At 43.1% G+C, this 15,632-nt stretch overlaps 1 protein-coding gene across 1 annotated transcript in view; it reads right to left on the reverse strand.

Moving 5' to 3' along the window:
- Window positions 1–12,228, reverse strand: part of N4BP1 (NEDD4 binding protein 1) — a 48,934-nt gene extending 36,706 nt beyond the window's left edge. Inside the window, exon 1 of the mRNA XM_006882504.1 lies at window positions 11,998–12,228. Within this exon, the coding sequence (XP_006882566.1) occupies window positions 11,998–12,195 (198 nt within the window). The 5' untranslated portion in view covers window positions 12,196–12,228. The remainder of the gene's footprint in view (window positions 1–11,997) is intronic.
- Window positions 12,229–15,632: the final 3,404 nt, after the last annotated feature.

Below are 15,632 nucleotides of genomic sequence, written 5' to 3' on the forward strand. Positions count from 1 at the left end.
GTGAGATGATACCTCATAGTTGTTTTAATTTGCATCTCTCTTAGGGCTAGGGATTTTGAGCATTTCTTCATGTGCTTGTTAGCCATCTGAATGTCGTCTTTGGTGAAGTGCCTGTTCATATCCTGTGCCCATTTTTCTATTGGATTCTTTACCTTTATCTTGTTGTGGACTAGTGGGATTTCTGAGCCGGGGCCTTTAGTGGCCTTCAAACCTGGACCAAAACCAATCCTTGTAGCTCAACTTTCAGTTCCAAAAACAAAACCAAAATCTTCCCTAATTTTCCCCCTTAAGTTTTTAATTAGGTTTTCAGTGAGCTATGATGTGGAATTCCTAAAATCACAATCAAGATGAAAAATAAAAAAGGGAAGAGAGAGGTAAATGGAGGAGGTAGGGAACCAGAGAGAGTGCTGGTTGAAAAGTCAAATAGAACAGCCAAAGCAAGCCTCAAAAGAAGAGCTGACCAAGTGGAAAAAATTTCACAACACACATACATAAATAAAAGGGGAAACTGACAGAAGAACAAGGGGACACTCCATGGTTTAAAGTTAAGAAAGGAGTGCATCAGGGTTGTGTCCTCTCCCCAAATGTCTATTTAATCTTTATGCTGAACCAGTGACTGAAGAAGTTGGACTATATGAAGAAGAATGTGGCATCATGATTGGAGGAAGACTCATCAGTAACCTTTGTTATGCAGATGACACAACCCTGCTTGCTGAAAATGAAGACTTGAAGGTCAAGCACCACAGTCTTCAATATGGACTGTATCTCAGTCAAGAAAACAAAATTCTAAACACAGGACTGATAGGCAACGTCAGATGAAGAAAAAAACTGACACTGTCAACGATTCCATCTTACTTGGATCTATTAAGAGATATATTGCATTGGTGAAGGCTGTGGCCAGGGGCCTCTCCAAATTACTGCAGAGCAATGATGTTTGAGAACTAAGGCGCATCCAATTCAGGCCATCTTTTCAATTAACTGCTATGTTATTGAGAGAGCTGGACAACGAATAAAGATGACAGAAGAACTGATGCCTTTGAGCTGTGGTGTTGGAAAAGAGCACTGATTATCCCATGGACTGCCAAAAGAACAACAGATATGTTGCAGAAGGTACCACCAGAGTGCTCCTTGGAGGCAAAGGTGATAAAACTTCATCTCACATACTTTGGGTTGTTGCTAAGAGAGCCTATTCTTTGGAGAAGGGTGGTATGCTTGGAAAGGTGGAGGGATGGCGAAAGAGAGGAAGACTCTCAACTAGGTGGATGGATACAGTGACTAAAGCAACTGAATCGATGGTGATGATGGCACAGGACAGGACAGGGCTCAGATGTGTTGTTCACTATGAGTCATACTCACATGAAAGCACTAACAACATCAACTCTCGAAGAGAAGTTAAACTATCTCAAAATGCAGATGATATGACAGTGTACACAAAAAACCCCTAAAGACACAACCAAAAAACCTCTTAGAAGACCAATTCTTCCAATTTCTTTCCAATTCTTTCAATTTCCAGCAGAGGAGCAGGATATAAGACAAATATATAAAAAATCAGATTTCTCTACAGCAACAAATGAAATGCTGAAAAGGAAGTAAGAAAAGCAATATTACTTCTAATAGCCAACCACAAGATGAAATATTTAGGAATAAACCTAACTAAAGGAACAAAAGACCTATACAAGGAAAACTACAAAATGCTACTTTAAGAAAAAATACGAGAACTAGATAAAAGGAAAAATATTCCATGTTCATGGATAGAAGACTCAATATTTTGAAAATAACAACCTTATCAAAGTCAATATACAGGTTCAATGCAATCCCAATAGAGATACCAATGTTATTCTGCAGGGAGATAAAAAAGGCAATTGCTGGCTTTCTTTGGAAAAGAAAGAGACTCTGAATAACAGTGTTGGTTTGTCACTGCTTTTGTACCTGAGTTGAAAGCAACCGTAGTTGACCCTCCAGCGGGCTTTCAGAGAAGACGGCCCATCTTTCTCCTGCAAAGCAGCTGGTGAATTCAGAGTCCACTACCATTGTGTGAGCAGTGCAGTTCCTTACCACGAAGCCATTAGAGCTTCTGGATAAGCATGCACAACTCTTCTGAAAAATGAAAACAAAGCAGGAAACAACACATTCTCTGATCTAAAATCCTACTACTCAACCACAGTACCGAAAACAGCATGGTAGTGCTCACTTCGGCAGCACATATACTAAAATTGGAACGATACGGAGAAAATGAGCATGGCCCCTGCGCAAGGATGACACGCAAATTCGTGAAGCATTCCATATTTTCTTTTTTTTTAAAAAAGGAAGAAAACAGCATGGTATAGGTACAAAGACAGACACACAGAAGAGACCTAAGAACCCAGAAATGAACACATTTACCTATGTTCTAGATATTTGACCACTGGTCAAATGCAATCCATCAAATAGGGAACAGTCTTCTTCAACAAATGATGCTGGCCAAACTGTACGTCAACTTGCAGAAAACAGAAACCAGATCCACACTTGACACCGTACACAAAAACCAACTAAAGGTGGGTCAAAGCCAAAACCCATTAGGGCTATTAGTCAACAAAAGGAACAAATTTAGAACCCTAAAACTGATTTCAAGGCCCAAAGACAAAGAACAGTGTCACAAGGACAAATACCTCCTAAGACCTTTAGTGTAAAAATAGAAGGATAACTGAGCAAGATGTGTATAAATGTTCAAAGTGGGAATTGGGTAAGCAGAGGGTAAAACTCACTAGGATAGAAGAGGTTAGTTGGGCAGATGGCAGGTGAAGGGAACAGGAAAGATTCAATGGGAACTTGAAAAGATCAGGCATAATAGGCATGGATCAATAGTAATTAATTATATAAACTATAATATATATGAATGATTGTATAAAACAATACATATGAACAAAACACAATGCAAATGAAAGATTGCATAAAACTGAATGTATATGAATAAGGCACAATGTATGTAGATTATTTTTATGCAAACCAATAAAAATATTAGGGGAGAAAAAAGAAGGAAAAACTAGATAATCATTAAATGGTCAACTGAAAAAAACACAGCCTTAAAACTCATATATCAGACTTGAGTAGAACTGAAAAGTTGTCAAAGCAGACTTGAAATCACATCAAAAGGGAGACTTTAATACACTAGTTTGATGAAAAAAAAACTATTAGAAAGAAACTCAACAAAGAAAAAGAGCAACTAACCAAACTGATCTTAAGCCTTTATCAAACGCCCAACATAGTAATTCTTCTGTGTACAGGGAATACTCTCCAAAATAGACCACCGTTAGGTCAAATGTAAACCTCTATAAATCTTAAAACAATGAACTATTACAAAGCCATCTTGATAATACAACTGTAGCACAATGCTGTAAGAAATCAACAGGAAGCTCAAGGGAAAAGAAATCAAATGCATGGAAACTAAGTAACACCCTGCTTACTGGGTAATAGAAGAAAAAGTCAAATTGAAAAATGCTTTAAATCAAGTAAGAATGAAAATATAATATGTAACAGTGGGCTTGCCAGAGATCACGAGGATGGGACAGGAGAGGGAAAGGTTCAGGTCTGCTGCTCTTAAGGTCACTATGAATCATTTGAAGGCGCCTAACCACACTGGAGGATTAGATGGTGAATGCGCCAACTCATCACTATTGCCTGAGCTATACCTCTTATCTTACAAGAGATTTAAAAGGGTGGGGTAAAAACTCAATTATCACGAAGTGCTGGGAGCAGAGTGTGTCCTTCCTCAGGCTGAGAATCATTTGACCCAGAAAACAAAGCTGTAAAAGCTAAAGACCCTTAGAAGCAGCAGCAAAGAATAAGAGAATAAATTTGTTTGTTAAACCCATCCACTTATGGTATCTCTCTAATACGAGCACTACATGGCTAAGTTAGTACCCAATCATACATTAATCTAAAATCAGAGACAGTTTTCATGTAAATCAAACACTCAAAACTCACTGCCATGGAGGCCTAGTGACCTCTTCGCTGGATTTCCAAGGCTCTAAATTTTAACAGGGAGTGACTGGCCCTCTCTCCCTTGAGGTCGCTAGTGAATCAAGCTGGGGGAACACTCAACATAAACTCTGAGTAAGTAGCATAGCTCCCAGTGGACTATGCCACCAGAGGCCTCTTATGTGTAAATAGGGCTAAGAGTGGAGTCTTAACTATATTTTGAAATCTTGACCTGAGTCTGGAATCCATGCTGGATTTTTAGATTAATTTTTCTAAATTTTATTTTATTAATTTTAATGAACATTTACAGAGATTTTCGATTTCCATTCATTCATTGTTGCACTTTTCTCCCTGCCCAGCTCCCTCCCCCCTCCAGTTTGCTCCTCTTTTTGAAAAGCAAAAGAAAAATTCTTTCATTGGTATACAAGCACCCCACCCCACCCCCGCCCCAAGTACACTCTACTATGCAACCTTAATTCTAGACTCTTGTGATAACCATAATACCCTATCATATATAGCTCTTTTAAACTGTTCTCTCCCTCATCTGTTTCAATGCAGTATACAAAATTTATCCAGTTTTTCTCAGTCTTACTCCAACTGATGTCAGTCCCATTCTACAACAGTGGCACCATAGAGTATTCGTCCTTTTGTGACTGAGATATTTCACTCAGCATAATGTCCTTCATTGTCACCCATTTTGAATAATATTGCATGAGCTGCTTGTTTTTCAATGCAGTGTAGTATTCCATTGTGTGAATATACCACAGCTTCTCTATCCATTTGTTTGTTGATGGGCACTTGGGTTGTGTCCAACTCCTTGCTATTGTGAACAAAGCTGCAATAAACAGGGGTGTGCATATATCTGCTTGGATGGCTGTTATGGTCTCTTTAGGGTATATTCCCAGTATTGGTATTGCTGGGTCAAAGCACCATACAGCCTTCTATAGTGGCTGTACCATTTTACACTCCCATCAACAGTGAATAAGGGTTCCAGTTTCTCCACAACCTCACCAGCATTTGATGTTTGCTGTTCTGTTAAATTCTGCTATTCTTACTGGTGTGAGATATAGTTGTTTTGATCTGCATCTTTCTTAGAGCTAGGGATTTTGAACATTTCTTCATGTGCTTGTTGGCCATTTGAATGTCTGGTGAAGTGTCTGTTCATATCTTGTGTCTTATTTTTCAATTGGGTTATTTACCTTTATCTTGTAGCGGTGCTCGAGTATATTCTATGTACAGGTCCCTTGTCTGACATGTCATTACCAAATGTTTATTTCCTAGTCTGTGGCTTCCCTTTTTACCCTGATGGAGTTCTTGGATGTGCACAGGGATGCTGCATTTCTAAGACAGTTCTTTGGTGGAACCTTAGCGCAGCCTTGGGCCATTTATACTTCAAGGTATAACAGTCTTTTCTCTGGGGCCTGGCCTGTGCAGGATATTTAATCCATTTCCAAAAGGTTCCTGTTTCTGTAGACATACTGATAGAAAATGAAAGAGCTTGTGCCTGAAGGGCCTTGAAATTACCAATAAATTTTGACAACAGACCTCCAAAAAGAGACAAGCTTGAACAAGTTACAAAAAGCAAACCAAAAACTGGTCCTGTCCACCATCCTGGGACCACTTTATAATAAAGGGAATAGCATCTACCTTGGACCAATCATATCATTCTACCTAGGTATTATGGACCAATCATTACCAGATTCTTGCTTTTACATATCCCGCCTTTAACTCCCCTGATGATCCTTCAGCCAACCTGGACTTGTAAAACCTTTAATTTCTCATCCCACAAACAGAAGGCATTATCTTCCATGATCCCGTAGAAAAGTCATTTTTGTTCTGTGACAATGGACTGGCTCTGTCCCTAACAAACTTTATTTTGCTTTTATTTAATCAGACTCCTTGTGTTACTCTACAGCACAACTTAAACCATACAGACTTATGGAGTGGCCCAGTAGTCAGACTAGAACACTGCTGTCATTGTGAATTATTTGTAATTCAACTGTTACAAAATCACGCCATGCTTCTCTATCTTTATCTCTTTTTTTTTTTTTTTGGCGACCGCGGCAGGACCTGTATCTTTATCTCGTCTACAACCACAGGCTGTTGATCACTTGAAATGTGGGCACACTTTCTGCCAATTCCAACTCAGCAACACTAAAGGACAGAACACCGACCTACAGAGTTTCCAAGGCTGCAAATCTCTGTAGAACCATACTGTCTCCTCTTTCCTCATGGAGCAGCTGGTGGGATTGAACTGTCAGCCTTTTGGTTAACAAACCAACACTTAGCCCATTCTGCCACCAGCTTTTCTTCAATGTCAGCTACACTGATCATCTCTACCTGGTGGTACTGAGACAACAGTTAAGAGCTGGCCAGCCTCTAAGAACCTGAAAATCTCCATCTTTCTAAGCATGCTTTCTGCTGCCTTGCTCCTGGAAAACATCCTACCTGAAGGCTATATTTAATTAGTTCCCTGTAAGAGGTTTTTCAGCACCATTGTCTCCTGCCAGTCACAATGCCTCATATAGTGGCCAGTAAGAGGCAGTTCCCTCAGCAGGGCTCCACCCTGCAAGAAGATGCACACGTAAGACATCCCAGAAGCTTCTGCGATGAACTCCATCTTAATTATTATTTGTATGTGCAGTCTGATCTCCATAACTTCACCATTCCCAAAGATGATAATGAATAAACATGATTGCCGTCCTATGTCCACTGTCCCCTGCACACACCATCTCTCTTCCCCCCCCAAAAAAGCCCCCTCCTTTTTAAGTCTCAGGAACCTTTTGTTCAGGGAGAGGTTAGTATTCCCAGGCCCTTCTCTAGCTCTGCCTGTCAGCTACATCGGCCACTCGTGCGCGACCTCTACTATAGCTGTGGAACCACTGAGCCTCTCCTGGTCATCAGAAGGCAAGAGTCCTCCATTGGGATGATGCCCAGCTGGGGACCATCATCACAGCAACAGTACCACTAATCAATAAGTTAAATAACATGCATACCCAGCAACCTCCCTGCCACCAGGGTTTAAATTCTCTCCCTGCATGCCTATATCTATTGTAAATTATCAAACAGTATCAGTAATATCTCATGCAAGCAAAATATTGAAGATCTTAAAAAAAAATCACTAGAATAGTACATCAACAGAGAATTGTCAGAAGCTCAAGAGGGGTTTAGGAGAGGCTGTGACACCAGGAATGTGTTTGCTGATATCAGATGGATCCTGGCCGAAAGCAGGGAATTATCAGAAGAATGTCTATCAATGTCTTATTGACTATGTAAAGGCATTTATTTGACTGTGTAGAAAACAACAAACTATAGCTAACACTGAGAAGAGACAGAATCCCAGAACACTTGATTGTGCGCATACAGAATCTAGACCTGTTGAACAAATGGTTTAAAATCAGGAAGGATGTGAGCCAGGGATGTGGCCTCTCACCATATTATTCAATCTACATGCTGAGCATATAGTTCATGAAGCTGGACTCTATGAAGAAGAATCAGGAAGACTCATCAATAACCTCCGTCATGCAGATGACACACACTGGCTGCTGATCCTGAGAAGGACTCGAATGGCGAGCTGCAGAAGATCAAAGACTACAGCCTTCTACAGACTAGAATAAAACATAGATTAAATCTCAGTATCAAGAAGACACAAGTTCTTACCTTTGGGCCAACAGGCAACATCATGATAGAGGGAGAGAGGATGGAAGTTGTCAATGATTTCATCTTGCTTGGATCACTAATTGATACTCTTGGTAACAGCAGTCAGGAGATCAGGAGACATTGCATTGGGATGTTAGTGTGAACACTAAAGTGCACCTGGTTCAGTCTATGATCTTTTCAATCATTTGCTACGCATCTGAAAGCTGGACGACGAGTAAGGATGACAGAAAAAGAACTGATGCTTTTTAGCTGTGGTGTTGGAGAAGCATACTGAATATCCTGTGGACTGTCAAAAGAATAAACAGAGAAGTCTTAGAGAAAGTGCAGCCAGACTGCTCCTTGGAGGCAAAGATGGTAAAGCTTCATCTCTCATACTTTGGGCATCCTGCTAGGAGAAAAACTGTTCCTTGAAAAGGGACATGATGCTTAGAAAGGCAGAGGGGCAGCAAAAGAGAGGTAGTTCTTCAATGAGATGGACAGACGCAGTGACTGCAGCAATGGGCTTAAGTATGCCAGAGATGAAAATGGCACAAAGTTCAGAACTGTTGTTCATAGGGTCACTATAAATCCTACTCAATGGCACCTAACATAACCACCACCACCACCACCACCACCACCACCACCACTCAGGACTTCTCCAAAGTGTTAAAGAACAGTAATGAAAACTTAAAAGATTAAGGTGCCCCTGAAGTACTTCATGGTATTTTCAATTGTTTTCTACGATCTGAGAGTTGGGGACAGTTACTGTAAGGATGACAAAAGAATTGATGCCTTGGAATTGTGGTGTTGAAGAAAACAACTGAGTATCCCATGGACTGTCAAAAGAACAAAGAGCTCTATCTTGGAGGAAACGCAATTAGGGTACTCCTTGGAGGCAAGAATGGTGAAACGTGGTCTCACGTACTTGTGCATGCTGTCAGGATTGGCAGTCCTTGTAAAAAAAGACATTGTGCTGGGAAAAGTAGAGAGGTTCAAAGAGAATAAGGTCCTCAACAAGATGGGACTGTCATATGACGGCAAACAACAGGCTCAAGTAAACCAGAGATGACAAGGATGTGCAGGATAGGTAGGGCAAGGTTCCGGCTGTTGTTCACAGGATTTCTATGAGTTGTAGTTGACTCCCAGCACCTCGCAGAGGTCACTGTGACTTAGAATAGGCTTGATGGCAACTAACACCACTGCATTATCAAGATCCTTGGATGATGCACACTTAATTACTAACCTAAAGATTGGTGGTTTGAATCTACCCAGCAGCCATAGAGAAAAGATTACAGCTAAAATTACCAACACATGGGCTCCAAGGAAGCCAGAAACACTCAGGGGCTCAGGCATTGTAACTTTCTTTTCTTATCCTCCATCTCACTTTCCACCAGCAAAAGAGGCCGAATCAATGGAACACCATTGTTCTTCCCTAGCCTCTGCAAAGGAGTGAACTGCATTTTAAAAGCAGGGAGTGAATGACAGATTAAGATTCAGAACAAATGATCCCTGGCAGGAGAAGATGGACTATCTTCTTTAACTTGATGGCAATGAGCTCTTTAAGAATTTCAAACTCTTCCTTACTCTAAAGGAGTCCTAGTGGCTGGCTTAGAGTTTCAAGTGTCCGCCTGCTAAGCAAAGGAATGGTGGTTCAAATCTACCAGCTGCTCCCCAGGAGAAAGTCAGATAGCCTCAGGAACACTATAGAGACTCCACGTGAGTCCAAACAGTCTTGACTTGGAGCGGGTACTTTGGTTTATTCTGAATTTAGTGGCCTTCCTCAAGCCTTCTGTTCTACAATTTAATGTAAATTAGTATAAGTGCTAAATGAAGTGTGTGTTCCTGTTTTCAACCTTTGAAATCAAGTTAATGAATGTCACTTGAGAAAAAAAAGGAAAACAAATCCAACACTAAATAAAGACAACAACCACCCCTTAGTGTGGCCTCAGCTCAGGGGAAAAGTTGAGGGGGTGGGGAGTTGGGTTATGAATACACACATCACAAAGACACAAGGCCAGGCGACACCTAGCAGCAAGATGACGTAAATGCACCTTTGTCAATTAGTTTATACTGAACTGACAGCCCAGTGGGTAAGGAGTTAGTTGCACTGCCAATCCCAAAGTAAGCACTTTAAACCCACCAGGTGCGCCTGGTAAGAAAGACGGGCACTATTCTTGTGCGGTTTACAGCTTCTGAAGACCTGCTGGAGGGTTAGCTAAAAGTCAGTTGTGACTCAACAGCATATGCAACAACAACAAAGTATGAAAGAACTGGAGCTGGAAGGTGTGACCAGAGGGGCAGGGTTGTTCTCTAAAGGAAATGCTTTCTGTGCTAGGCTTGAGTAAAAAAAAACAACTAAGAGCAGACTCAACACACACAGGAAGAAGAATGAAACTAGTCTGTCTATAGAGGAGAGGGAATATACAATGGGGCTAGATTAAGAGTTTCATAAATCAAAGAGAAGTTTATACAATGAAACAGGCAACTAGGCTCCACAGCAGGAGAGAGACATTTGGTGGGAAGTCCTATCAGAAGGGAGGCAAGAACTGTGTGAAGACAGTGAAGCAAGGCAAGGCTCATGGCATAAATCAGTACTTTACAATCCAAAAATACTAATAAGACAATATCTATAGCAAAAAAGAAAGAAAGGAGAGAGAGAGAGAGAAAAAGAGGAATGAATACTTGAGGGACTTAATGGGGGGAAAATAGGATTTGTTGCTGTTACTGTTGAGTGAGAACTGCGTCAGAGGTGACTGGGCTTTCAGAGACTGTAAGTTACACAAAAGGGGACTGCCCGCCTGGCTTCCTCTCATGGAGCTGCTAGCTGCTGGGTTTAAACCACCTGCCACTGGACTGGGAGCTCAACTTCTTGCCACCAAGCTTCCTAACAAGATTTGCTGTATGTTGCTGTTACTACGTGCAGTCAAGTCAGAATCACCTCACTGCTGACCCTCCAGCAGATTTTCAGAGGCAGTAAATGGTGTGGGAGGAGAATGTCCATCTATTTTTCCATGAAGTAGCTGGTAGATTCAGCATGTCTTTGGTCTGGCAACGTAGCTCGTTATCAATAGACCACCAGAGCTCTGACAGGATTTAGTTCTGTCAAATTTTTTTGGATTCTTCAAAGTGAAAAAGGTAGCTGAGGACAAGAAAGGAGGCAGGGAAATTAGTGCAACTATCTGAAGTCACAGAATTGCCTGAAAATTCAAAGAAAGCAAATTTGACTCAGTATGATTCTTGAGTGGCACTGTGAAACTTACTTAAAGCAGAATGTAAACAAACAAAAGATGTCTCATCTTGCCCTCAACTACCAAAAACATGGGCTCTTCATCCCTATAAAGGGAGCTCCTGCCCCACAGGAGAGAGGCCATCTCCTCTCCTGCAATTTACAGCCTCAGAAACCCAGTGGAAGCTCAGCTCTGGGTCTGTTCTGACTGGTCAGCAATTGCGTTTTGATCTTTTTCTTCTTAGATCTGAATTCTACTTCCTACTCTCAACTAACCAGAAAAACCTGGAAGGAATATGAGTACTTGCGAGGAGGAACAAATTTTGTCCTATTTCTGTTTTAAGGGCAAGGAAGGTAAGATCAAGGAAGGTGTTCAGTATGTTCAAGTTTGCAAGGCTGATTTTAGAGGAGGTGAGTCACTGTCTCTTAAGAGTTTCAGTTTCCTCAGCTGTTACACATACATACATACATACATACATACACATATGCACCCCCCACCACCAACAACAAAACAAACCCCTGGAAGAAGAATTACAGAATTTGCCTCATCAGGGTAAAGCTGTATTAGATAACCCTTCTAAAATATTCAGCATAATGTCTTATGGGCAATAAACGTCAGTAAATGTTAGTTACACAGAATGTCAACACCAGTTTAAAACACAGCTAAGATTAAGATGTCATCCTGACACTCTAAGTATTTCACTATTATTTCCCTTTTCTCAGATTTTCACAGGAGACTGGAATTCCCAAAGGGTTCAGTGTCCCTGTAGTGGCAGCCTTGGGGAAGAGGCTGGGAGGACACAGAGGCTGCTGGCCCTGCCACCAAGGCCCCGCGCACCATCCTAAGGGGCTTCAGGGAGGTCTGCTGTGATGGGAGCCAGATTCCTGGAGCACTGCTGCCAGGCACTGCGCTCCGCGCGCCTTAAACAGATCGCTCAGCTCACTCCAGTTCTCATGGCAGCCCCTGCAGTAGGTGCTCCGCTGTCACCACTTTACAATCGGGGAAACTGAGCCCTGAATGTCCCCCTCCCCCAGATGAAACCACGAGTCCACGGTCACACAGTAAGCGAAACTGAGAACGCAGGTCCACGCGCTCTGGAGCCTGCTCTTCTCCACTGAACCTGAGGGCACTGGAAGGGGGACCCCGACAGAGAGGAGGCGGCCGCCAGACTCACCTTGGCGCTGTGGACCGTCTCCTGCGTCCCGCGGAGCTGCAGCCAGATGCGCGCGGGCAGCGGCTCCTCGGAGCCCAGGGCGCCGAGCACGGCCAGGCTCACGCCAAACAGGCCCTCGATGCGGCCGCGGCTCTGCTCCAGCAGCGCCGCCTTCTCCGCGGGCGCCGTGAACTCATCCAGTACCTCCCGGGCAGCCATGGCGGGTGCGGCCTCCCGCGGCAGCGCCGGAGCGGGGGGAAAATCAATGGCAACACCCGCTCAGCGCGCTGCCGCTGCACCCCGGCCCATCCGGCGGCGTCCGGGGCCCCCGCGGCCGCTGAGCTCCCGCGCACACCTCGCCGCCCGCCCGCGGCCCGAGCTACACCATCTCACCCCGGCCACGGGAGCCTGGCACTCACACAAGGCGCTCCGCCCCTCGCCGCCATCGCGCATGCGCGCCGCCCTCTGTCATCATCAAGGCTCGCCGCCCCCAAAGGGAGAGCGGTGCGGGAGAGAATTAGGTCGCGCGTCCGCGCACCGCCGCCATGTTTGTTCAGGGAAACGCGACGCCTCCGTTGAGGGAAGGGCAGTTCGGCCTCCTGTGTTGTCTCACGCTAGTGACTAGTGTAATAAAGAGGGAACTCGGGGGCGCTTAGTGGATAAAGAATTGGCTGCCAATGCAAGTCAGGTGGTCCAGAAACACCAGCTGTTCCGCAGGAGAAGTTGGGCAATCTTCTCCCGTGCAATTCCACATAACGCATAACAACAGTGCTGTCCGTGTGCATTTAGTGTTTCCCCAGATGAGGAAATCGACTCAGCACCAAAAAAACTGGATTTATCCCAGTGTCATACAAGGGAATTGATTTGATCACACAAAAAACCAGATGTAATAGGCAGATGAGACTTTTCTACCTCCATTCCTTTCTTCCATTTGTAGTACAGAATAATCTATGGACTGTCAAAAGACTAAACAGATACATCTTGGCTAGAGTACAAGCCAGAGTGCTCGTTGGAAGCAAAGACGACAAAGCTTTGTCTCACATACTTTGGGCATGTTGCTTGGAAAGGCTATTTGGAGAAGGCATCACGCTTGAGAAGGTGGAGGGATATTGAAGGAAAGGATGACTAAATGAAATGGATTGACATGGTGACAACAGCAATAGGCTCAAGCATGTTTGTGGTTGTGAGGATGGCACAGGATAGGACGGGGTTTGGATCAGTTGTTCACAGAGTTGTTATGAGTCTTACTCAACTTGATCGCCACCTAGCAACAACAATAATATAAAGATGGGAGGAAATAGGAGTAACAAAGAGAAGTGAAAGTATAGAAATAAATAACTAGGAGCATGATTCCTCCTAAGATAGACAGAGGGAAAAGCTTTATGGGAGAAGAACAAAAAACTACGAGTTGAGAAAATAAACCTTAACCCCTCTTTGGACCTCAGTCTTCCCATCTGTATTATGAAGCATTTGTATTCAGTTATCTAGGTTTTTCTAGTTGTTTTTCTAGATATTGCATCCACTTCCTAAACAACATCCCTCCAGAAACTATGAACTTTGATAAATGTCGATAGTTGTAGAGGGACTTCAGGCCTTCTGTTCATAGGGTTGCTGAGTTGTGCTCAACTCGAAGGCAATCAACAACATTCTCCAAGACCATGAAAAGTGGAAGATACAGTTTGAGTTTCCTTCCTATAGGCTAACCTTTGTGGTTATACTAGTTACAGCCTATGCAGCTATTAATTACCCTATGTCTTTATTTAACCTAGAAAATGCTAATAAAAATACCTGCTACCTATTGTGAGAATTAATATTGTACTAGTCTCTCTGGAGTCTCTATGAGATGTCTATGACTCGAAGGCACCTAACAACAACAGCAAGAACAACGAGAGAGCTCTGTTGCCCTAGTGGATAGAAAGTGATGCCACCAAGCCAAAGGTGCGTGATATAATCTGCGGCCCTCAGACCTGGTTTTAATTGGTTTTGGGCAAACATTCTTCTAAGTGTCATAGCACTGGTCTGTCCATTTGCTGTACAGAGGTAACTCATGGTTGCTGTGATGCTAAACACTATGACACTGATGTGTCAAATGCGATAATGGTAACCCATGGTGGACAGTGTTTGGTGGAGCTTTCCGATTAAAACAAGCTTGGAAGCAGGAGTGGCATCCACTTCCACAGTAGCTTGCCTCAGGAAACCCTATTAACTTGGAGAAGCGATGAAAGTTATACAAGTGTTCAGGTCTTTTATTCATAGGGTTGCTATGTGTCATCTACAATTTGATGAGATTTAACAACAATAACGGAAATGCTCACTAAATAGTTGTGGTGTGCTGTCAAATTGCCTATATGACTCATGGTGATCCTATGAATTTTGCTCTGAATCTTGCCCTATCCTGAGCCAACCTCAGCATCTCTGACACACCAGACTCCATTGCCCGTCACGGTGTCTGTCCATCTCACCTGGGGTCCTCCTTTCCCGTATTGACCCCTCTTATCCTTCCAAGCATGATGTCTTTTTCCAAGGACTGCACCCTCTTGAACATGCCCCAACTACTTTTATTGCTGAATCAGTGATTATGCTTTATAATTTTAACAACTTAAGGTTAAAAAATAAAGTTAAGGTTCAATTTTCATGGAAAATGTTTTGTGCAGATTATGCAAATATATGTCTGAATTTGTGGGCCTGGGAGCCACCCACATTTCTATAGATTCTCCTTTGAGGAGAGAAAAGGGGGATCTAAAGATGCTGTAGTTGGAAATGCCAAGGGGGTAAGAGGAATTACTCAAGGTAAAACCTGTCAGGAATCCTGCCTGATGGGGTTTTCCATATACCTCAGAGATACAGACAGGTGTGGCCCTCCGATTTTCCTGAGAGATGACTCATCAGAGGGAAGATAACCACTGGCCTAATAGATGATCCACTTCCTGCTGCACTGGGACTTTTCCCTTGGTGTCTACAGTGTCTGAAGGCCAGCGCCATCAGATAGCTGTGCTGGGATTGGCTGAAGCAAGTCAGGTGGTGAGTTGGGCCTTGCTTATAGATTGCTCACCGACCTATAGTCAGTGCATGTGTTATTTCCTCTTAACTGCATTCTCCTTAAATGGAGATGCAATTGTCCAGTAATTGCACAGGGCTTTCCCCAGAACTGGTTCCTGTTTGTTCCCAGGGACTACTAAAGAGGGAAGCTGCTCTGAAAAGTGATAGCATACAGTTGTCCTCTTTCCAACGTACTCTCCCCCAAAACCTCCCTAAGACTAACGCAACACATACACAGCAATGGGAGCCAGACTGCTGACTGTTCATACATACGTCGATAGGTTGGTACATCACTTCTAGTGATAGAATTTTGTTGCTCCTTCTCTCTTTAGATGATACCCTGATGATGTGAGAGTTAAAGTACTAGGCAGTTAACAAAAGGGCTGACAGTTTGGTTCCAAATCCTTCAGCCCTTCCAAGGGCAATTCTACTCTGGTCTGTGGGATTACTTGGAGTCCCAATCTACGTAAAGTCTAGGTGCTTTGAAACCCCCCTTTAAAAATCATGCACTTCATTCAATTAGGTCAGCATTTCCCTTTTTTCAGACTTTTCAAGGTTTCCTGAAGGAAGGGAATGAGGAGAAAGAGAAATCCCCTTCAAGAAACTCCCTTTTGGGC

Source organism: Elephantulus edwardii, unplaced genomic scaffold (genome assembly GCF_000299155.1).
Source record: "Elephantulus edwardii isolate Elephantulus edwardi_28Jun2011 unplaced genomic scaffold, EleEdw1.0 scaffold00021, whole genome shotgun sequence".
In the NCBI taxonomy this organism is placed as follows: Eukaryota; Metazoa; Chordata; class Mammalia; order Macroscelidea; family Macroscelididae; genus Elephantulus; species Elephantulus edwardii.